Source organism: Protopterus annectens, chromosome 2.part2 (genome assembly GCF_019279795.1).
Source record: "Protopterus annectens isolate FY-2018-M chromosome 2.part2, PAN1.0, whole genome shotgun sequence".
In the NCBI taxonomy this organism is placed as follows: domain Eukaryota; kingdom Metazoa; phylum Chordata; order Ceratodontiformes; family Protopteridae; genus Protopterus; species Protopterus annectens.
The window spans coordinates 948,422,030-948,447,567 of NC_056730.1; the positions used below are offsets into that span (position 1 = coordinate 948,422,030).

At 37.9% G+C, this 25,538-nt stretch overlaps 1 protein-coding gene across 1 annotated transcript in view; it reads right to left on the minus strand.

The window, feature by feature from the left end:
• The window catches only part of CAMK4 (calcium/calmodulin dependent protein kinase IV), a 1,096,576-nt gene that overhangs the window by 752,265 nt on the left and 318,773 nt on the right, over positions 1 to 25,538 (minus strand). Inside the window, exon 3 of the mRNA XM_044064475.1 lies at positions 13,056 to 13,118. Within this exon, the coding sequence (XP_043920410.1) occupies positions 13,056 to 13,118 (63 nt within the window). The remainder of the gene's footprint in view (positions 1 to 13,055; positions 13,119 to 25,538) is intronic.

Below are 25,538 nucleotides of genomic sequence, written 5' to 3' on the forward strand. Positions count from 1 at the left end.
ATGATGCATGGCAGATATCTTTAAAACTTGCTAGATATGGCAAAAGCAATGTGAAAACAAGAAATGACTCCATTTGAAAGTGCGATATAGCATTTTTCAGCTCTGCAAGACAGGTTAAAAATTACAATGCATATAGTAACATAACATATAAATGGAAATGCTTGTTCTGGAGGGCTTAAAGCAGAAGATATAATTTCCCTGCAAAGTGGCAAATACTTCTGAAGTTCTACAAAAAGTAAGCAATGTAAATTGTAAGGTGTCACAGCCAAAAAAGGAATCCAGGACCATTATATAAATATTCTAAAACCTAAAAAAATGAAGTTTCTCTCAGAAGTATGTGTGCAGGAGAAGTTAAGATGCCTACAGCATGCCCTGATGTCCAAATATAGGACATATCATTAACATCTCAAGAGCAAGAGACAAATTAGTTTGTACTCAGGGATAAGGGCATAGTAGCAGAGTTGCCTGGCACAGCCAGCTCAGTCCAGTGTGGCACAGAAACTATGCCTGGTAAAAAGGTATATTTAAAACCACAGTAGAGTCCCATCACCAAGCAGTTAGGGAAGAAGTACAGAAAGTGCTTAAACATGGGGTAATAGAGGAATCCCAGAATGAATGGTATATTCCACAGTACTAGTTTTCAAGCCTAATGGATCCATAAGCTTAATAACTTTAGAAAGTTAAATAACATACTGAAATGTGAGTCATATCCCATTCCTCAAATGGACAACATAACTGAAAGGCCAGACAAGGTTAGTATTCTAGCCACTTTAGACCTAACCAAGGGCTACTGGTAAATTCCACTACTCCCAAATGTATGAAAAGTTGCATTCATTATACTGGAAGGTCTGTTCCATCATAAAGTCCAGTCATTTGGTGTCCATAAAGCATGTGCAATATTCCAGGGGCTAATTGACAAAATTCTTACATTTCACACTACGTACACAGCAGTTTCCCTTTATGATGTAGGGATGTTTTCAGAGGACTGAAAAGCCACCTACCCAAGATTCAAGCTCTGTTAGATTTCTTACATCAAGCTGGACTAACTGCTGACCCACCCGAGGGACAGAGTCTTGCCATTTATGCTATATAATTGGCTAAATAGTGGTAAAACCTGAGACTAAAATAAGTTTAAGCCAGTGCAGAACTAGTCCACCCTATTCACTATTTAGCAAATCAGGCCTTTTCTGGGCCTGACTGGCTGTTATTAGAAATTTATTCTGAACTTCAGTATAATTACATGCCCCTTGGCCGACTTAGCCAAAGGCATGGCCCCTTTGAGAATTAAGTGGACAGAGAAACAGGAACAAACCATCAGATAAATAAAGGCTATATTGAGTTCAGAACTTGTATTAATAACAACTGCATTTTTTCAAGCAGTTCCTGGGATACAATGAAGCCTCCAAAGTGGGCATTGGTGCATGTTCCCCCAGATGATCTGAAGTGGGCATTGGTGTATGTTCCCTCAGAAGATCTGAAGTGAGCATTAGTGCATGTTCCCCCAGATGGTCAGGAGTGGACATTGGTGCATGTTCCCCTAGAAGATCCAAAGTTTGCATTGGTGCATGTTCCCCCAGATGATCCAAAGTGGGCATTGGTGCATGTTCCCCCAGATGCTAGAAGGCCAGAAATTTCTCATTTGTTATATTAGATGAAAGCTCATCAATGCTTAGAAGTGCTTTTCAGAAACTGAAACTACGTGCCTAACAATGAAATGGTCCCACACTAATCTTAAATACTACCTGCTAGGATGAGAATTTCCATTTGTTATGAACCTTGCTCCTCTTCAATGAATTTGTAGACAGAAAGACAGTAATTCTAAGCTCTCTCATTGGGCATTAACAATCCAGTCATACAATTTTTGGATTGGCCATTATTGGGCTATAGCCTCCTTAATGCGGATTGGCTGTCTTAGGCATAATGCTCATCCAGTGAGGCTCTAGCCAATAGCTCTGCTGTGGGAGGAGTCATATAGACTAGTAGTGGCTGCTGAGGTTGCTAAGCTTAGAGATCAATGTGCCTTTAAGGCTAAGACAGATCAGGCAGCTGGGTCTCATCAAGGAAAAGGTGCCTTTTGGGAACTACAATTGAATGAGCAATAAGTAGATACTAGATTCCTAGTATGCTGAGCCTCAGCTGAGAAAGTATTGTACCAAGGTGTTTCAGGGAAAGGTAATTCTGAAACAAGCTGCATTCTTTCAGTGAACTTATATTGAGTGCAGCAATCCTCATTTCATGTTTGGCAGGCTGACTGGTTTTCCATCCATTTTTCACTCAGGAGAGCTATCCCAAAAACCCATACTAGACAACTGGACACCAGACAGCCAGTAGCTTATTGACCTAGTGCTGCTGGAATTTATGATGGGCAAACACTGACCAACAGGGGTACAAAGACTTCTCCCCACTGCTACCATGAGTCCCTGGAGTAAATCAGGTAGGTCAGGTCCTCATCTGACTCATCAGCAGCAAATACCCAATCCCATTTCTGTCGACATTAGTCAACACAACCAAATCACCTAGAGCCAATGTTTACATCATCATGTTGCTAGTCCTGACATGGCACTCAGTCTGTGATCCACGTTTTCCTATTTACAAGATACTGCACACCACAGTTGATACGCCCAGCAATTGGACTATATAACTCTTTCCCCAGTAGACTGTTCTTACTGATAATCAAAAATGGTAAATCTCCTTAGCAAAGCTTGTAACTGAAGCTGGTATCGACTCCTCTGAAATTTACTCCATTTTAGGTAGCTGCATTGACGCATCCGTGCCAGTCCAACCTAAGCATAATGACAAGTTTAAAATTAAGCCAGGAAGGTAAAACTGCCTCACCAACAACCTCTATAATACAAAGAGAATGCTCCTGGCCATCACTAGAGATGCCCACTTCATCATTATAAAAGGAATTTAAAACTGGTAAGTAAGAATCTCAAACTTACCACAAGGAAATGTAAGGCCAGCTATGAACATAGTCTGTAATTAATCAAAAGGCAGCATAGGGCTGCAATTAAATCAAAAGGCAGCCATAAGACATTCTTCAGCTATTATGAAGCTTAGAAGTAACCTACAATTATGTACTGAATTTACCTCCAATGATACCTTCTTCTCTGATCCCAAGGACATTGACAATATACTTGTGGGCATATTCTCTTCCAACTTCACCCCACCCAACCTTCTCTCTGTCCTCTCCATTCCCCCTCACTCTAGCCTCCTTAGATCAGTTTGGACCAAGTCTTTTTGGCACATTCCATCATTAAAAAAACACTACTTCCATGATTCCTGACAAATATTCCTAGATGTCAGCTAAGAAACATAAGATCCCACTTAACAAAACCCCTTCATCATCTCTTTAGCCTGAATTTCTCATTAGTTATGTGGTTTGCGCAGAATGGAAGTTATGATGCCTTTGCATAAATCGGGTCCCTTTACTGCCTCTGAGAATTACAGGCCTATTAATTCCACTAGTTTTATTTGAAAGCCTACAGAACATATTATGGTTGAACTATTAAACAATGATGTAGGTACCTAACATCCCAGAATCCACACCAGCTTGATTTTGTAAAAGGCAAGAAATGCCTACTCAGCCTAGCTGAAATCTCTGAAAGGGAAGGGTTACTGAGGCCATGAATAAGGGGCATACAGTCCACCATGCTTATCTGGTCCTTGCCAAGGCCTTTGATACTGTCCCCATACTGAGATTATTAACAAACTCTCCTAACTCAACACTAACTCAAACACAGTTTGCTGGATAAGTCATTGGCTGTCTGAGATGACTCATAGCATTAGGGTTGGGGATGTCTGCGATTGACAGAAAAATGACACCATTGATGTCCCACAGATCTTTATCCTAAGTACCCTCCTCAGTGGTATATACTTCTGACACAAAAACTGACATCATGGGACTATAGCTAACCAAGTTTGCCAATGACTGTACACTGGAGGCAGTTATCAAATCCTATTAAATTATATTCCGATACTCAAATTCTCCAGCAAGGAATAAACCAAATACTTGATGTATTCATCATTGATGTATTCCTAACATCAAGAAATGCAGCATAGTTTTGCATAGTTTCCTTTGGCAAATCTAACATCACCACAGCTTACAATATAGGTAATATTCATCTTAAATTGTACACACTCATTAGGAACTCAGACACATATGTTGATAACAGACTACTCGTTTTTGACCGCTACATTTATGCGATAATTAGAAAGTCCTTTTACCTCGCATGGCTTAACCTATGTGGTAACTCCTCAAGGTCCAAAGAAGCTACACACCCACTTTATTCATCCCTTATCAGGGCTATCATTAAATATAATACAACCTTCAGCTTGTACCTTGCAGAGCACCTAAAGTAGCTTGAAAGACCTGAACATTGCCTCACTAAAAACATCTCAGGTCTCAACACCCTTATCCACTCTGAAAGACTAAATGCACTGTACGACTTCTCAGTGTCATTCAGACTCCTGAAAGGTGATCTCTGCTTAGCCTTTCATGCCATGAATAGGTTTGTAGGTTCATAGATAAGTACTAGGCTAGATGCCCTTGTGGGTCATTTTAAGCCTAGCCAGATTTCCCAAAGGTGACACTCAAACCCTGGACCTTGTGTTTGTTAGAGAAGCACCTTAACCTTTAAGCCAACTCCCAAACCTAAATTTGGATGGCTCATTAGTTTTTGAACTATTTCACCTAAACAGAATGAGTGGTAAAGCAACCACTCTACAGGCCTACACCTATACTATCACTATACTACTGCAACAGTAACACCAAATGGAGAGACAGATATCAAATCCAACATCTCTGTCATTTCTGGAACAGGGTGCCCTTACCTAGCAAGCATAATACTTCCTTTCAAACCTTAAAATCAGTCTAGATAGCTGTATGGGTGTGGAGAAAATCTACTTAATGGGGTACTGCCAGATGCCAAGAGTACTGGGTGATATGTCTGTGCTTCACAAAGGTTTCCTTTGGCTGGAAGCTGACTATGAGCCTATGAACCTAGCTAAATTTGATTTCTATCCTATGCCTCAAGTAGATGAACTGATTGAGAAACTGGGCAGTTACATCTTTGTCCACTTTAGATCTAACCAAAGGTTATTTACAAATCTGACTAGCCTTAAACACTAAGGAAAAAATGGCATTTTCTACACCTCATGCTATTTTACCTTATAAACAGGTCTCCTTGGAATATCTGCAACATCCCAGCGGCTTATGGACAAAATCTTTAGACCTTCACCTGATATGCAACAGTTGGCCTGGATGACATTGTAATATTCTATGAATATTGGGAGAGACTTCTGTCCAAAGTCCAAACCAGTTTCATCTCTTTGGATTAAAGTGGATTAATGGTTAATTCAGCAAAGTGCAAGGTAGGTAAGACAGAAACATACTCTTAGGGCTAGTAGTCCTTATGAAACTACAGGCTGAAAAGAGGAGGCAGTGCCAAACTGGCCAAAGACAACCACTGAAAAGCAAGTGAAGGCTTATTTTGAGCCTGTATAGCTATTAATGTACTGTCATCCTGGCAAGTTGGAGCATATCTAGTGAGTGTTTGTTCCTCATTTTGCCAGCACTGCCTGAACCCTTGACCAATCTGACATATTTATTTTTATTTAACTTTCTCACTTTCATTAACTGTAGATTTTAGTTTGCTGTTATTTTAAATGTACAATAATGTTTTGGCATCGTATATGTTTTTCTATGTTGCATGAGTAATATGTACATTTTATGTTTAGTTTTTATAGAATACTGTGAATATGACAAGTTCAGGGGAATTCTAGTAAATTTGATGATGCATCAATAATGGAGATTAAGTGTTGAATGATGTGCCAAAAGTGGAGATAAGCATAACGATCTGTGCAGTACACTGTATATCAGATACATGTTTTTAATGTTCTAGCACACCCTTTATATAGAATCACACACACACACACACACACACACACACACACACACACGCACACACACACACAAACTGTTTTATCACACCCATTATCTAGATTTGTACACACACATAAATATAAATATAATGTCTGTATCTAATATATATATATATATATATATATATATATATATATATATATATATATAGTCGCCTCACAGTAAGACGCAGTCCAGTTCGATTCTCAGCTAGAGCGTCTTCTGCATGGAGATATGAGTGAATGGGCATGCCTTCGTTGAAGGTTGTGTGTCAGGGCTGGTAACTCGACACGTAAAAATCAACTACCAATTATTAGCAGACAAGAGTTCTGCTGTGCCGACCCCTAAGACACAAACATATATATATATATATATATATATATATATATATATATTTACTGTTTATATGTATATATATTTACTGTTTATATGTATGTATGTATATATATATATATATATATATATATATATATATATATATATATATAGAAAATGAAGAGAATACAGAGAATATTTGTTATAAAAACTCAAGTATTGGTAGTATCTATTATTTAGTATCTATTATTTATTTACACACAAACATTAAAATAGGGAAAGGTAACTTTAGGTTTTAGGGAGAGGATTAATGAAACATAAAAACATTCATTGATGTGAAGAAGTGAAAGTGGTACTAGGAAGGACTGCAGTCTTTACACATTAACATATCAAATACTATAAAGTAGGGAAATAAGGGTCTCCATCTGTTAAATAGGTAAGTACAATTATTTCTTTGCAGTGGAAACTAAAGAATATCGGTCTAGCTAAATGACTTACTGACTTACTCCGAATGAGGTAACATAAGTGTAAAGACTGAAGAAATCCATCCTATGACTGTAGTGTGAAGTTAACTAACAATACATAATCATAATCAGAGTATCAGAAATTAAAGGGTATACTGGGGAATACGGTATCTTGGAGCACTTCCCTTACTATGAGGTACACTGATCTTGAAGCTGTATTTATAAGTAGTATGGTATGTGGGTACTGGCTCCCCAAATCAGGAGGTTCAAGAAAGTGGTAAAGCCTTTTGAGGAAAAAAAAGTTTAAAAGTAGTAATACTAAGTTTTAGAATTCACTATTTTTTATTTGATTTGTATTTTTGGAAGTGTCAAGAATTGGAAAAGAGGATCTCATGCTTATGTTAAAGAGCTATATGGTAAATAAAACCACTGATCACAAAAAAGAAAGAGAGAGTTTGCTTCATATGATGAGCAGAAACAACAGTGAGTCTGTTGGATACAGGTGTACTTGCACTATATCATGCTGTACACTGACTGCATGCAGTGACAAAGAGGTTATGATTCATTTGCTTACAGTGTTTTTATCTGTTTTTGGTACCCCATCCTTATGGCAGAATTTCAGGGACTGTAGGCCTCAACCCCCTATTTTACCCATTTACTCTTCATCCAGAGGTGTAGCACCCAAATAACACAGAATGTTGAAGGTCACATTATAAATTTCAGTACAAGGGACATGATAGTCATAAATATGAGTGACAAACAGGGATATCATATTAGCACTGTGACATTATTTTTTCTGGTGTATACTGCAACCAGCTACACTTATTTACACTACACATTATACAAGCCATCCATATGTGCTTCGACAAATGGTGTTCTGCTAGTATACAACATATGTGACAGTTTTATGTCTTCCCACTGATGCAGGGGCAGGGGCCTTGTCTCCATCAGCAGTAAAGCTGTATGAAGCAAATCCTGCATCCCTGAGGAAGAAGACCTTCCCCTGTGCCTCTCAGTCTTCCCTCATTTAACTGACTCTCAAGTTCTCAAACCACTAAATGGATCCAAAGCACTGGTGTAGACAAGCTGCCTGCTTCTATACGATGAGGGTGGTCATCCCTAGTTTAAAAAGTTTTAAATATTTTGGAAAGGAAGAAGAAAATATTTTCCCAATAACTTTTTTTTTTAACTTTGCACCATTTAATACTTGTAGGTTTCATGAAAGTATGAATTAACATTGTTTCCTATCTCACTCTTTTCTGTTTTACAGCATTTAATGCTTTTTTTCTTTTTAACTAACAGTAAAGCAATCAAACCCAAGAACTTGGTGATGAAGTCTGTTAGCTGTTCATAGCCTTTCAAAAATATTAAGCATTATTCAGACTACCCGTCTAGCCTTTTTCTTTAATTGTATTCATTTGTTAACTGGGTAAGTCCACTGGACACAAATGATCCTTTTTAGCACTACCTGGGAGCACTACCTACGTAAGTGACTTGCTCAGAATCATACAACAGACAAACGGAGATGGTAGGAATCAAACCATGTATCCTTGATTACAGGAAACATCTAATTAACAACTTGAAGCCTTAATTCTTTGCACTAACTGGGTTGATCAAGGATGATAAGATCTTTTAAAAAATTGTGTCTCTTGAAATAAAAACTTGATTGTTAGTAATGTGTGTAGATGGGCAAATGAAGAAATATATTTTTAACTAATCAAAACTTTTATTCGGACTAGTCTTGTCTTGGAAGAAGGATTGCAGGGGCCTAAGATTTTCAACTGTTACAACCTTAAAGTTTTGAAGAACATCAATCCCCAGCCACACAAATTTGGTTTGACACTTTATGCCATTATATGTTACAGAGCCTTTTAATTGTAAGCTTGAGTGATTCAAAGTAAACACCACTGTCTTCCCTCAGTTACACACAGACCTGATACTTCCCCAAAGTGTCGGACTATCTAAAATCAGAGGGTGCAGTCATCCACATACCAGGCATTAGTGAAAGTAATCCTTGTAGTTAATGGAATAGCCCAACGGGATAATTTTGTCTTATATGCAGGCTCATGACTTCTACTTTCAGGATAAACAAAAGAGAGAAAAATGGTCTTCCTTGCCTGGCACCCCTAAATAATTGAAAGAGCTCATATACGTTTTGGTTGGTTGCTGAACTGGGCAACTTATTTAGCATCTGGCTCCATTTGATAAACCCTGAATGAAGTCCAAAATCATGAAGGGCCTCTGCCATAAGTACTCCCAAAAACAGTGAGTCAAAGGCCTTCCTGAAGTCTATGAATATGGTCACTTAAAGATTTGGACATCAATGAGAGAGTCCTTCCACATTGTGAAACAGTCTTAATAGGCCTGTGACTTCCTGTCTGAATGAAACCTTATTGTACATTGTTCACAATACTCTGGATATATAGGCCCAATCTATTTGCCACTAGGGATATTGGTCTGTAGCTCCATGGCTCTTGACAATCTTTTCCCTTGTTAGGGGAAAGAAAGAATACTAGCTTCTCCATCTGATAGAGGCAATTCCTAAATCAGAAGGCTGTCCATCTAGGGGAATCATAAAGCAGGAGTTAGTGTGTCTCTCATTGACATGTATAAGGTTAACTGGGATACCATCAACAAACCAATAAATATTTACTTACAACCAAACACAGCTGGCCCAGGTGTATAGCTGGGCTTTATGAGCCATAACAGCCAAGCCCAGATTACTACTAGCTTACGCCATACAGTAAGTGTACATTACAGGCCAAGCACAGATTACTACTAGTTTATGTCATACAGTAAGTATACATTCCAGGTCAAACCCAGATTATTATTCACTTACATCATACAGTAAGTGTACATTCCAGGCCAAGCCCAGACTACTACTCGCTTATGTCATACAGTAAGTGTACATTCCAGGCCAAGCCCAGATAACTACTCACGTATATCATACAGTAAGTGTACATTCCAGGCCAAGCCTAGACTACTACTCGCTTATGTCATACAGTAAGTTTATATTCCAGGCCAAGCCCAGATTACTACTCACGTACATCATACAGTAAGTGTACATTCCAGGCCAAGCCCAGACTACTACTCGCTTATGTCATACAGTAAGTGTGCATTCCAGGCCAAGTCCAGACTACTACTCACTTACATCATACAGTAAGTGTACATTCCAGTATCGCACCAAGTAGTACCAGTGGAGCACTTGTCTGCTTAGTCCATAAAGGTATACTCAACTCAGACTCTATGAAGTAGTAAAATTTTGCAACATATGTAACTAAACATAAAATTAAATAAACAAATTTCACATGAGGTGGAGTGACCGTGAAGACAGAGAGAAAACATATAATTTGGAATATGGGGTAGCTGGCGACCAACTTCAAAAACATTATTACACTTAATTTTATTAAGTGAAATACATTTTTACAACTGTATTATTCATTTTGAATGTAGTCACATTTTACTCTATGATAACAAACACTGGGACTGGCCATAACTGTCTTATCTTGACGTTGCGTTTTTGTTACACATGCATGAGAAATTAAGCCAGGCCAAAAAGCAGAGCCTCTCTTGAACCATCTCTGTTTTTTTCCATCTCTAGTCATGGACTCTGGAACTGTTGTACTTCCTCTTATCTTCCTTGAAGTATTTAAAGGACAACTATGAGTAAAAAATGGGAAAAGAAACATGTCCTTGGTCATGCAGTGATCATCTAAAATACTCGCATCCCCGTATCAGTCTACAGGAATAGCATTTTACCTCAAATGGCACAGTGGATAATTCTGAATGTCATCCATGTTTTTCTTCTCTCTACAAGGAATTGTATGTGCCCACAATATAAAATTATTTGCTCTTCCGGTTCCTTCAGTCTTTTTTCACTGTTAGAATATGTATTTGTTATGGACAATACTTGCTGTATCTAGGAAATGCGTAACCAGAAGGTGGAATTCAAATACACCCCCGACCTTGGTAGAATTCTACACTTTACTAAAGACAACTGCATCGATGGAAATAAAAATCAAAGAACTACGAATCTATCCCAGGCCATTGGTAAATAATCCTTGGAAGAAAGTTATATCTTTGTTGGACACTCTGCAATAATCAATATTGTATCTCTGATAACTGATCTGTTAATTCTATATTTAATAACATACAGTGTATATCATTGAAAGTCAGGCTATTGTAAATATTGTATATAGTTGTTTAAAATAATATTTAAAAATATTATGTAAATGTTATTTTAATTAAAAATAAAAACATTTTGAGGAAAAAAAGAATGGCAGTACCCTGAATTAGTGCCACTGTTTAGTATCTCTGGAGACAGTCCTAATGCATATTTCCAGTGAATCCTTTTGACTTTTGTTAGATACAATCAATGAAACAGATATTTCTGTCCCCTTTCTTGTTTCACTCAAGAAACAGTGGCCAAATTATTTTATTTTCATTGACTCAATGACTGACCTCTGTCAACAAACTTAACTAACTAACTAACTAACTAACTAACTAACTAACTAACTAACTAACTAAATAAAATACTCTGAGTGGTTTACTTATGACCTCCTCCTTGCCAGTCATTTACCATCTCAGCCATAGGTGTCATGTTTCCTGTCATTTACTTTTGCTACCTACTCATCTGTGAAAGACAACTCACAGTAACTTAGTTTATTACTGTTAAGTCATATGATGCATCAAGGTTATGTGACAAATTCTATAAAGGAAGCAACACAATATTTCAGGGACAGCTAAATCTCTGTGCAGACAGATAAAGCCTGAGTGTCTGCTTGTCTCTATCAGGAGGGAGGAGAAAGGAAACATACTTGGGGCGTGCCCAATATGACTCCTAACCCAGTTCAAGTGTAATTTGGACCAGTGGATGGGGAATAAAAAATTCAACCATGATCTGGCGCCTATGTCCTTAACAGACAGAGGCAGCTTGCAAATGCTTGACCACCTAAGCCATAGCCTACATACACCCCTTAGAATAATCTTAAGGTCCCTAAACTTGTTAATATGTTCGGGATGCAGGTTTAGACTGCAAAAGGCTGCTGTGGCTGTTAGTTTAGCATACAACTATACTCCTATAAGATGAGAGTGAGAACTACAGAGGATATGATCAAATAAATGTATAAACATTTGATGAAAAAGCCTTGCTATTTACACATTGCTGTTTTTCACCATTCAGACAGACACTGGTAACTTATAAACTGTAACACAAGCATGTTAAAGTAAAATATGAGAAATGTTGGCTCTATGGTGCACAGAAGTGAAGCCCTGATTGTGATTTAGATGGACTGGTTTTGACTAGCAACCAGGTTATTGGAAAGACCACCCTAAAGGGAGATTAATGAGATACAAAATCATATCAGCATGGCGGTGTCTGTTTCTTCTGGGGGGAAGGGAAAGGAAACATACTTGGGGCATACCCAATATGATTGCCAGTGAAGACCAGAAGTTGGAATTTAGCAGTGATTACTAGGCAGCAAGGTTGGTAGGGACACAGTAGAGTACATCCTTATGAAGGTGGGGTCGGCTCTGCACACCCACACTGACCACAAAACAAAGTATAAGTAAAACAGAGGGTGTGGCATAATAACTACTTGCAAAGCACTGACAGACAGCCACACTAAGACATCTACTCTGCACATCCACTCTTCTCTTACTCATGGGTTAATCAAGCCTGAAATAGCCACAAGGCTGTTTTCATCTGGTAATGTCTGGAGTATGCCCTAATTCTAGCATTTCCAAGGAAGGACAGGGCTGGGATTTGCAAGGGAAAGGCAAAAGTCAGCATGTGGAAGCAAAAGATAGGAAACAATATTGATTAAAAACAAGGCAACATGCAAAGACAAGAAAATGCATTTTATAAGATTAATCCCATGCTTAATTTATTTTCACTGCTGCATTGCATCATTATATTTTGATAGTGTACATTTGTTAACCTGCTACACTGTTTGATTCTTGCAATTCATTTTTTCCATTTTAAAATCCACACATATACACTTGTAAAGCAAAGTACAACTTGCCAGAATGGTAGAGGTTCATAGATTAGTACTAAGCTAACTGCCCTTGGGAGCCATTTTAAGCCCAGCCAATTATCCCTTGTCAGACTCAAACGCTGCACCTTGTGCTTGTAAGGTAAGCACCTTAACCATTAGGCCACCCTCCTAACCTAACATTTGCTACCTAGTTAACATATCCTTTAGACATACAACTGAAATAAGCATTGGAATCATTACATTTGCTCATGTCTTTAGCATACACACACTGTGGAAAACTGTAGATTTCAGATCCTTTTGCTATATCATATAACCGTTTTTATGTAAAAGAAAGGTATGTTTTGCAGCACAACTTACAATATTTGGGTGTGAAAGCCTTAGAAGAACTCCAATTTCCGTTCGTACAATTTTCTTGTCTACCTAGTTAAAAATAGAAGAATATGTCATGTAATACAAGCCATAAAATATAAGTGCAAACCAATAGCAATAGAAAAAATAATTGTGTTTTAGGTTCAGATATGAGTAGCAAAATCAGCTCTTTCCTGTAAGCTGACATCCTGCTGCAGGCATGTGAACTACTGACAATGTGAACTATCATTTCCATAGATCATATTGGCAATATATTTAATATGTTTTTCCTAAAGTTGTCACTTCTCAAAAGAACACTTATGTAGAATTGCACAATGAATACTTTGAACAGTTTTTGAACTCACTGATACAATCCTGGGTAATAATCACATGCTGTTCCATGTTCTTGGTTTTTATTTACCTTTTTTTCATTTAACATATAAAATTTATCATCAGTAAGTTCCAAAATGTAACATTGTGTGTGAAATGTTTGTATATGTGTGTGTTTGTTTGTGTGTGCACGCACATGGGTCCACACGCATCTATGTGTGCACTCTAGGCATAAGTATGTATGCGCATGTGTGCATGAATGTGAATGAGTACAATTATGTGCTTACATTCATATACACATGCACGCATGCAGACACACGCATATATATATATATATATATATATGTGTGTGTGTGTGTGTGTGTATCTGCGCCTGAACAATTCTTCAAAAATATCATCTTTAAGGATTGCTTGCATTACGTTGATTCTTTGAAAATGAATTAATCAAATGCATTTGTTTCCAGACAGCTATAAAGTCCAAGTCACTGTTGACTACAAGAAAATGTCACTAGATCAAATATTCCACATAAAATAACATACAATGAGCCAATATATTTTGAGACTTGACCCCAGTATGGGATTGCACAGTAAGCACAAAACCTTAGCAAGGATTATTTGTATGTTATAGACAGTATGAATTTTGATCTGTGTTTTGAAAAAAAAATCTTGTCACAAACATCATGTTTCAGCTTGGTGTATTTAAAAAAAACTGCTTCAATTCCACAAGAAACATGTTCTGTCAATTGCAAAATGTATTGTAAAAAACAGATTCACTTACAAGCTAAGCAGTAACTGTACACAGATATGAGACAAGCTAACCAGTGTCTGCACACAGGCATGAGACAAGCTAACAAGTATCTACACACAGGCATGAGACAAGCTAAGCAGTAACTGCACGCAGGCATGAGACAAGCTAAGCAGTACCTGCACACAGGCATGAGACAAGCTAGCAAGTATTTACACACAGGCATGAGACAAGCTAACAAGTATCTACACACAGGCATGAAACAAGCTAAGCAGTAACTGCACACAGACATAAGCTAACCAGTATCTGCACACAGACATAAGACAAGCTAACAAGTATGTGCACACAGGCATGAGACAAGCTAAGCAGTAACTGCATGCAGGCATGAGACAAGCTAAGCAGCATCTGCACACAGGCATGAGACAAGCTAAGCAGTAACTACATGCAGGCATGAGACAAGCTAAGTAGTGACTGCACACAGGCATGAGACAAGCTAACAAGTATCTACACACAAGCATGAGACAAGCTAAGCAGTAACTGCACACAGGAATGAGATAAGCTAAGCAGTCTCAACACAGGCATGGTAAAAAGCTAAGTATTGACTGCAAAGGTATCAGACAAGCTAAGGAGTGTCTCTGCACAGGCATGAAACAAACTAAACAGTGACTGCACACAGGCAGCTGAAATACAGGATAAGATTTGCCTGCACAAAAGAATGAGACAAGCTAACCAGTGTCTATACACAGGCATGAGATAAGCTAAGGAGTGTCAACACAGGCATGAGGCAAAGCTAAGCACTGACTGCAAAACGTATAAGACAAGCTAAGGACTGTCAGTACATAGGCAGGAGAGAAGCTAAGTAGCGTCTGCACACAGGCATGAGACAAGCTAAGCAGCGTCTGCACACAGGCATGAGACAAGCTAAGCAGCGTCTGCACACAGGCATGAGACAAGCTAAGCAGTGTCTGCACACAGGCATGAGACAAGCTAAGCAGCGTCTGCACACAGGCATGAGACAAGCTAAGCAGCGTCTGCACACAGGCATGAGACAAGCTAAGCAGCGTCTGCACACAGGCATGAGACAAGCTAAGTAGTAACTGCACACAGGCATGAGACAAGCTAAGTAGTAACTGCACATAGGAGTATCTGTTGAGAGTTATGAAGTTACCAAAGCATCGTTCATACAATATTCTTTTGTGCAAGCATACATGAATTCATTCCATTTCTCTCAATGTCAAGCATAAAAGCTACACCATGATTGCATACAGGCAAGAGACAAGCTAAAGATTGTGTGTACACAGGCATGAGAGAAGCAAAGCAGAGTCTACACATTGTCATAAAACAAGCTAAGCAGTTTCTCTACACAGGCATGAGACAAGCTAAGCAGTTAACTGCACACAGGATAAAGACAGGACAAGCAGTGACTGCACACAGGCATGAGTCAAGGTAAGCAGTGTTTGTACATAGGCAAGAGAAAAGCTAAACAGTGTCTTCACAAAGACATGAGAAAAGTTTAGCAGTCGCTGAACTCAGGCAAGAAAAAAGCTAAACTGAGTCTACACACAGGCAAGCAAAAAACTAACCAGTGTTTGTACACATGAGTCTACTCCACTTCACCTAAAGCTCATTTCTCTGACAATGATATCAGAGAGACCAAATCACCTAAACGTCACCTAAAGTTCACTTCACCTAAAACTCATTTCACTGACAATTCATACTGGCAGTCTGTAGAACACTGTAAGGTACGTAAAAGGTATACGTCCTTTTCCCCACTGTAGTGCGACCCTGGAGTTAGTATATATAGTTAGGGGGGCACAGACCCCCACCTAGTTTGATTTTGTATCCTCTGGTTTGGTTTTATATTGTTCAGTAAAATCAAGCTAGGTGGGGAGCTATGCCCCCCACACCCCCAGTGTGTGGGCCACAGCCCCCACACCATCCTTAACTATATATACTAACTCCAGGTTTGCACTACAGTGGGGAAAAAGGACATATACCATCTACCATCTACTTGCCTTACAGTGGTCTACACACTGCCAGTACTAACTGTCAGGCAAATGAGCTTTAGGTGAAGTGAAGCAAACCCGTACACACACATGAGAAAAGCTAACCAGTGTCTGTACACAGGCATGAGAAAAGTTAACCAGTGTCTGCACACAGGCATGAGAGAAGCTAAGCCATGTTTGTACATAAGCATGAAACAAGCTAAGTGGTGTCTGCCCACAGGAATTTGAGAAGCTATGCAGTGCCTACTTCTAGGTATGAAGTTACAAATGGATCATTCCCAAAATATTCTTTTGTACAAGCATACATTAATTAGTTTTGTTAACTTCCCAGTTCTCTTGATGTCAAACAGTTTCCCTAGAAAAGGTGTATGTTTAAGCTACTTGATAAAAACACTTCTGTAAATCTAAAAATAACACAATGGTACATGATACAGAAATCTGGATTTTATGGTGAGAGTGATATAGGTTCATAATAAGATATAAAAGTTATAGAATGTTGTAGCTCAAAAAGTCATGTATTTTTTGTCATGGCTACTAAATGATGAAAACTTAAATGACTAAATCATCCTCTTCTCATCATCTGTAATGATGAAAGATGTAGTCTTGCAGCACCAAACACAATTGTCACCCAATGAAAACCTGTCCAATGCCAGCACACGTTAAATGAATAACAGGTACATGTACAAACAGCAGAGGTCTGGCTGTAGTAGTTACACCCCCAAAACAAACCAAAGAGCACTGTAAGTGGCAGCACAGCTGTACATTTTGAAATTCTGCGGACAGCAAATGTGGTCATAGGATAAAGGAACAGTGACTGCAAATGGTGGAGAATATATACAAAAGTCTGAGTTCTTCATCTTACTCTACAATGGAGCAATTCTGGAATTAGCATATATAAACAGGATGGGTGTAAGAAGAACCCCCCCCCCTCTAAAAACACTAAAGGCATAATAGTGAGTTTTGAAATTTTCTGTAGTTCTTTAATCTCATTTTATATTTCAAAGAGACGTGACTTGCAAGATCAAGTCTTTCACTTCTGATAGGGAATCTAACAACAACCACAACTATAAAAATGCAGTAAAAATAGCAAATAGTTATGTGTATACTTTTTATCATGTTTAAATATAGAGAAATCATATTTCTCATTTTTCTTTTATTCTCTGATATCTATTTTATACAATTGAGTATTATGAGGAGCCAAAGCTTATGCTGTGTCTTACTGAATACAGGGGAGAAAAAAAACTAATCTTGGATATAAAGCCAGCCTATTTCAGGATGCATGTATACACATACAGACATAGTCACCCATTCACACATTTCACAAACACAGGCAAAATAAAGAAATATCAATTCACTTAAGACATTTCTTTCAGATAAGGGAGAAAATTAGAGCCGTCAGTGAAAACCTAAGTAGATGTAGGGATGACATACAGATACTACACAAAAGACACCGCAGCCAGGAACTAAAATGGAAAACCAAGTACTCTTAAGGCAGACGTGTTAGCCACTACACCACTATGCCATCCCCAGTTCACATTATGCAAACATTAAATACTTTCCCTTTTTAAATAAAGAAGGAGTCACATTGGTCATTTTAACTTTTTTTTTTAAATTAAATTGACATTAGTTGCAGTATCTTTCTTTCCTATAGCATGAATTTTTTATGTTATAGGAAATTATATAAGGCAAGTCTGCTTTCATATTAGTTTAATGGTTTATCCACCTAAGCATTTTGAGTGTAGGGTATTTGATGTTTTTTTTTTCTTTTCTAACTTATGAGGCATTATTTAGATACTATCTCCTTCCTCTCTGGGATTTAGTGTGTTAGTCACTTTTTAAGCATACTTTTTTCTGGATTATCTGGTTAGTTTTATTTTTGTTTCTTCAGAATATTGTGGTTAGTGTTCAGCTAAAATATGAATGACATGGGTGCCAGGTGGAGTTAATATTCTCGGTGAGTGGCACTTTAGGATTATGTAATTTTGTCTTTGTGAATCATTCACTTCTTCTGGCATTTACCATTTAGGGGTCGCCACAGCGGATCACCTGTCTGCTCATGATTGGCAGTGGAGTTTTATGGTGTCGAGTTGTCAGACCGGCACCCAACCTTCCACAGAAGGCACACACGCACTCACAACTAGGGCCAATTTAGAGTGGCCAATCCACCTACAGCATGTCTTTGGGAGGAAACTGGAGCACCTGGAGGAAACCCACGCAACCACAGGGAGGACATGCAGACTCTGCACAGAAGGCACCCCAGCCGAGAATCAAACCTCTTGCTGTGAGGCAACAACGCTAACCGCTGCACCACCATGGCTGCCCTTGTGAATCATTCACTTAATGTTTAAAATTCATTTTCTGGATATGACCTTATATTCAAGCAGTCAAGTAATATGCTTAGTTTTCTGATATAACAGTAAAATAAGTGTGGGAAGCAAGACAGTACAGGAACATCAGATTTTAGACTATTGTGAGGAAGTCCTTTCTCAGTGCATGACTTATTACTAGCATGACTTATTACTAAGGGTAAGGAATCCGGGTCCAAAAATGTGATTATTCCATTGTATTAAGCACTTATTAGGCTGATCATTAAATATAATCCCCCCTTCAGTATGTACCTGCCCAAACATCCATGGGTGGCACTAGATGGGGACACATACGGGCATGTACCCACACCCGTGAAAGTGTGTGCCCCCCTGAATGCCCCAGTCCCTGGAAATACTACAGTGAATGCTTTATGCCTTCAGTTGAGTGTGTGCATTCATAGATCAGTGCAGCACATGATGGTAGCTGACTCTTTAGCTCACTTTTTGAATGTCTTCTGGTCAGGATATTAAGTGGGGTGGAGGTGTTTATTAATGCATTCTAAGCACTTGGGTGGGAGAAGGACATAAGTGCCTTTAAGAAAGCAGTGGTTATTACAATTTGTTCAGAGACAGGGGAAGAGAGAGAGAGAGTGTGTGTGTGTGTGTGTGTGTGTGTGTGTGTGTGTGTGTGTGTGTGTGTGTGTGTGTGTGTGTGTGTAAGTGTAGTGTAATTTTGGTTGAGTGACTTGCACAGAGCCACAAAGATGTCAGTAGAAACAGTCAAACCCTGTACCCTTGGGGCAGCTCATTAAGAGCTTGGAGCTTTAATCCTCCACATTAACCCTTCCTTAAAGTCCTTTTTTTTTTTTTTTTTTTGGTAAATCAGTTATAACAGTTTCCCAGTTCTCATTGTTCATAAAATGCATATCCATGCAACACCTGCTGTAGTTTTATTAACTTTTTAAGTAAATTACAGTTGCCTGGTATGGAAACCTATCAGCTATTAAAAATTGCTTCCTGTAGTCACAGATACAGGGTTTGAATCCTCCCACCTCCATCTGCCTATGTTGTGACTGTGAGCTAGTCACTCAGACAGTACTCCTGGGTCACACCTGAAAAGGAACATTTCCTCCAGTGGGTTTCCTAGTTAACAAATAGATAAAAAATAGTATTTAAAATGTGTACTTTTTGAAGCACACCCCCCCCCCCATTTATTTTTGGCTTACTCAAGAAGTCTTGGGAAAGAAACTGAGAATTAGTGGGGTCTCTTCCTTGTAAAATTTGTGGCTTTCTAACAAATTGTTGTGAATTGTAGGCACTAAATAATGTCAGGCATATGAGTTTCAGATATTGTTTCCTTCAGAAAATGCTTGCTAATGTAACTTTCAAATTATATAAGATTCAAAATCTGTTCATGATATTTGGGTCTGTTTGTGATTCTTGAGTTAAGAGGTTAGGAGAGCATGGGGTGTGTGCAATGGGATGCACTATATGGTTCTCACAGTAGTGACCTAAAATACAGTTCTCTGTAACCATTTATATATTTGTTCATTAATTGTATCACAAGCACACATCTGAATGTATGCAGTCATGCAATGGCTTATAATTGATGGTGATGTGCTTGTGCTTATTTGTGGGTGTACCCTGCATCTCAAAGCAGTTAAGGTGTAAAGGAAGGAACTGATTGTGGTAAACAGGGACTTCATAATATGGGATATGTTATTTGTGTACTATCCATAGGTTCATAGGTTCATAGTTTGGTACTAGGCTATCGGCCCTATACAAGCCTAGCCATAACAATTCCCTAGCTATTTCTTCCCATACTATTTACTTCCCTGGACCCCTGTCTAGCAGGGCGACTGACGTGATCCCCGGGGTGAATTTCCTTTCTCCCATCCAATCATCAAGGTTCCTTTTGAAGAGGGCCAAAGAGGTACTCTGCTTGACATGTATGGGCAGTCTATTTCAGAGTCTGGGGAGTCTCTGGGTCAGGAACCTATCCTTCCAGCATGTTTTTGTTCATTGTGATGACCAGGTTTAGATCCCTGGAAGATGTGGCTCTGAGGGATTGGGATCCATGGTTTTCTTGTTTATCTGTCTGTTGACAGTGTGATTATATGTCTATGAAAAAACTACACAGCATGAAGTCTGCAAGTTTAATGTTTAAATATTAATTGTGACTGCATTTTTAATTTAACTTGTTTTTTTGCAGGTGCATGGGTGTGAAAAGTTCTGTGTTGGGTTACAACAGTTTATCTGGTACTTTATGGTTTCCTCAGTCATCATTTGCCTTGTCTGAATCTGACCAAGTCATTTCACCAGAACGTGCTCTGTGTTACAACTGAACACTGAGAGATTGATGTCCAGTAGACTGTCCCTAGCTATTAGCAAAATCATTACACATTTGTCTTTTGAATTTCTGCACCCTTCAGATAACCCTTAATTAGTGCTTCACTATATGCTATCTGACTATGAACCCCTGCATTTCTGTTGTAGTTTAATGGATTACCAGACACATTTTCAATAAAGGTGAGTTTCAAAGGATGAAAAGGTTACTATTGCTCATGTGATCTGTTTTCAATGTGAGAGTATTTGTTTTGCTCATCAAATGGTTGTCAGTATTTTTGCTGTACAAACATTTTAAATTAAACACAAATCTTTGTGATCATCACTAAAGTAAATAAGAAAATAATATGCACTCTGATGGGTTTCAACAGTGTTTTATGATAACTACTGAGATGCACTCAAGTAATGGGATATTGATATGGAAGCTTGGGGGGATGGTCCAATTCTTTAGGGCCCATTTTAGAAAGATCTGACTCTACTCTTATTGTTCAGAAACTGCATATGAGTACTTAGCATCATATTTATGCTAGGCCCTATCTTTTTGTTTTTTCTATCTTTTAAAATATTTAGTGAGCCACCCCAGGAGCACTGTCTCATTAAGTGACTTATTCAACACAGTAGGCAAATGAAGGTAGAAAGATTAAAACCCTGTACCCTTGACTACAGGAAGCAGTTCATATTTAGAGTTTAGAGCCTGAATTCTTTGCACTAACTACCAGAACTTCACTGGTATCTTTATTTTCTGACAAATCACTGAAGGTTAAATATCATTAATGTTTACATTCAGTCATTAATGCCAATTATTAAAGTTTCATTGTTTTTGTCCAGATGTTCAAAAAATACACGTGATGCACAAACTGTTCTGTTAACATTTTTTTTTGCAGGTGCATATGTGTGAAATGTATTTTGCCTTTTGTCTATCTCTAATTTTGCAGGGCATCACTGACTTTTCTCTTATATTTATCCCCTATCTCTCATTAACTTTATTTCTCTGGTAAATCACTGAGGATTACTGTCAGTCAATAGTGCCAGCCATTGCAGTTTTATAGTTTTAATTGTTCACGGAATACATGTCCAGGCAACACTTATTGCTCTGTTAACATTTTAAGTGATTTGGAGCTGTCTGGCACTTATATTAATCAACTGCTCCCCGCAGTCAAAATTATAATTATACATTTTGAATCCTTTCACCTCCATTTACCAACTTTGTGACTTTAAGCAAGTCACTTAGCGAGATAGTGGTCCCTGGTCGCCCCTGATAAGGACACTTTGCCCACTGGGTTTACTTGGTTAACAAATACATAAAATAATATTTAAAATATGTCCCTTTTGTCCCCCATTATTTTTGGCTTTGTCCAGAATTCTTGAGAAAAGAAATTTAAAGGTATTTTATTTATTTTTTTCTTTACAAAATTTGTGGCTTCTGGTAAATTGTTGACAAGTTATTGAATTTCAGATTTTGTATCCTTCAGAAAATACTTGATAATGCAAAATTTGCTATTCTATCAAATTTCTAAATATATAAGAGAAATATTTAAAAGCTATTCCTGACTTTGTTCTTGTTTCTGATTCTTGAGAAAAGAAGCTGAGAGAGAGGAAGGGAGTTATACTGTATGGTTCTGACAGCAGTGAGCTGAGATACTTTTCTAAGCCTTTATTTATGAATTTATTCATTTGCTTGACCTCAAGCAAATATCCGAGGTGCACAGTCATACAAGTGCCTGTAACTGGTGTGTGTGTGTGTGTGTGTGTGTGTGTGTGTGTGTGTGTGTGTGTGTGTGTGTGTGTGTGTGTGTGTGTGTGTGTGTGTGTGTGTGTGTGAGTATGTATGTACATGAGCATGAATGTAAGTCAAAGATCAATGTATCAGGTAAAATGAAATAATAATAACTGAGATGGGGAGAAAGGAAGTTGTTTGTCAGCTTGAGTTGCTTCAGCTAAAAACATATGTGGCACAACAAGTACAAAGTAACATTTTAACCATGCTGTGAGCTCCACCTCCAGCTGTTCCACATGTTTCCCCTTTGTTGAACCTTATGATAGATAGTACAGTGCTCCATACTTTGAAGATGGAAAGTTGGTGATGGCTGCAGTTTCTGTAATTCTTTTGTTTCTTTGTGCTATGGATGTTATGTTAATATCAAACCATCCAAAACTGTCTGCAAATGAAGAAGCCTCAACTCAAAAAATTAAGGATGCATAGTTTTAATGATCTCATTCATTAAACATACAATTTTTTTAAATCTTCTGCTGAGACTTGTTCACAGACAGTTATAACAACATTCATAAAAATCGTAACTGCATCATTTAAAATACCACACATCCAAGAAAGTATTCAAATCCTAGAATAGTCCATTGTGACCAGGCCTTCCCTTTTGAGTGCTACCTATACCGCTCAACTTTATTTTTGCAGAATGTCCCTGAATTTGCTTCAAATGCTTGCCTTGTACCTCACAACATTTTTAATTTTCTGATAAATCACTTGTGATTATAGTCAGTCATTAATGCCAGAAATTAGAGTTTTATACTTCTGATCATTAAAAATGTGTATTGATGAAGCATTTTCTTCTATTTACTTTTTCAGTCAGTTAGTATAATATTTAAATATTGTTCCATGATTTTATCCCAATCCATTATTTTTCATTTTGTCCAAAATTCTTGATCAATAAGTTGAAAGGAATGGTGTTACCCCAAAACATTCTGATCTAAATTATTTCTATTGGAGTCATTTCAGCACACTAGAAATAGCATACTAAATGGTTCATGTTGCTCTACTTGCTTGGTACAGTTTTCATCTTTATCAGTGCTGTCTTCCTTGGAGGGGAATGGAAAAATAATATGTGTTTGTTTATAGTATCACCAGCTTAACAGGTAGACACTCAACTTTGGTGTAGAAGGCTGTAGGTTCTATTCCCAAATTCCCGTGGATTAATTTTTCAGTACTGATGCTGCAGTGCAGTATAAGGTGGATGCTGCACTCCTAGATGTACCATCCTTCAGATGGCATATTAAACCAAGGTCCCATCTGTCTGAGTTGATCGTAGCTCAGGTGGATGTAAAAGATCCCATGGCACTTATCAAAAAAGTAGGGAAGTTCCCAGGTATCCAGCCAAATGTCTCCTACTCAGTAAGAAAACCACCTCTGGACTCCCCTGAAGAGAGACCATTAGCCTAGTAAGACAAATTTGGTCACTAAAAAGTATAAATAAATAAACTAGTAAATTATGGTCGCTGCTGTATCTGAATTATTTCATTAAAGCTTTGTACTCTGACTATTTTAATGCATCAGAATCATTAAGAGGGTACGGTTATTATAATTCAATGGATCTGCCAATGAAAGGTGATCTTGGATGTTTATTTCCCAGAATCCACTTCAATCTCCATTTATATGAGTCATGCTAGACATAAGAAAATCACTTTTTTAACTTCTGTGTGAATAGAATGTCAGTACTGTGAGTCGCAGGCATCTTTCACAGTTTCTGGAACCTGTTTTGATTTTCACTTTTTTTGCTTGAATTAGTCTAATTTGCATTCTCAGAGCAGCACATGCCTCTTTTAACAGTAGTTATAAATGCTCAACAAACTAAACCAGATGAATTGCATGTTTTCAGGTTTCCAATTTTTCAGTCCAAGTGCTGACAGACCCTATCATATGTTCTTTCTGAGGTGTCAAAACTATTACTGTAATCCAAGAGCTGTTAACAGATGAGTCTTGCTTCTACTTCAAAGATCTTTTAACAGACATTTAAACTGCTTTGCTATTCACAGGTGCCTGTAATGGGAAGATGTGAGTTTTAACCTGAAAGTTGGGAAAATGTACTGTAGTTATTGCAAATATTTTCCTTACAATGTAGCACAAAACAAGTAAGTCCAACCTTCTGTTTTTAAATTTGAGTTAATTATATTATTTTTCTTTCTACCGAGACAAAAATGTCTTTGTGCATGACATTTTCATACCTTTGTTGTACTGGTAGCTACATCCTTATCTCGTTACACTGCAGCATACCAATACTTCATCCAAACCGTAATCTTTGAGCATGACAAATTAGTGCTTTCTCTATGCAGTAGTGTAGCGAAGGTGGAGAAAAGGGAGCAGCTGCCCTGCATGCAAAGTGTCAGACGGTGCGATGAGGCAATCCCCATTGCTCTTAATAGTATATACTGGCTTTTAAATGCCAGTATTGCACCTGCTGTCAAAGATGAATGCTGTAGCACTCTGTGTGCTCCAGCTGCAGCAACTGTTTGCTACATTGTACCACATACTTTGCTACAGTTTAAAATAAAAATAAATAGCTTTTTGAGGCAAATCCAGGCACTGTAGTAATCCAAGGTATAAACTGTAGCACCTGCATGCTACAAATGTAGTAAGCAGTTTGCTATAGTTTAAAAGGAAACATATTTTTGTTTGTTGTGTATTTTTTATAAATAAATCAAAGATCTGTAATGTTACATGCATGTTATAGACTGTTGCATCTGCTTGCTAAGTTTTACACCAAATGTTTTCCACAATAACTTTAGTGCTTTGTGTTCCAGGTTCATAAACTGTAGCAACTGCTTATTACAAATGTAACAAGCAATTTATTACAGTTTAATGAAAGAAAGAAACTTTTTTGAATGGCTCCAGGTGCTGAATGGCTATAGCAGGGATTTGTTTGATTATGCCATTCACTGTTTTTTTTTTTCCTTTCTTTTCATAGGGAAATGGTCTTTCCATTTTAACATTAGATTATGGTTGATTTATTACCATGTATCATGTTTT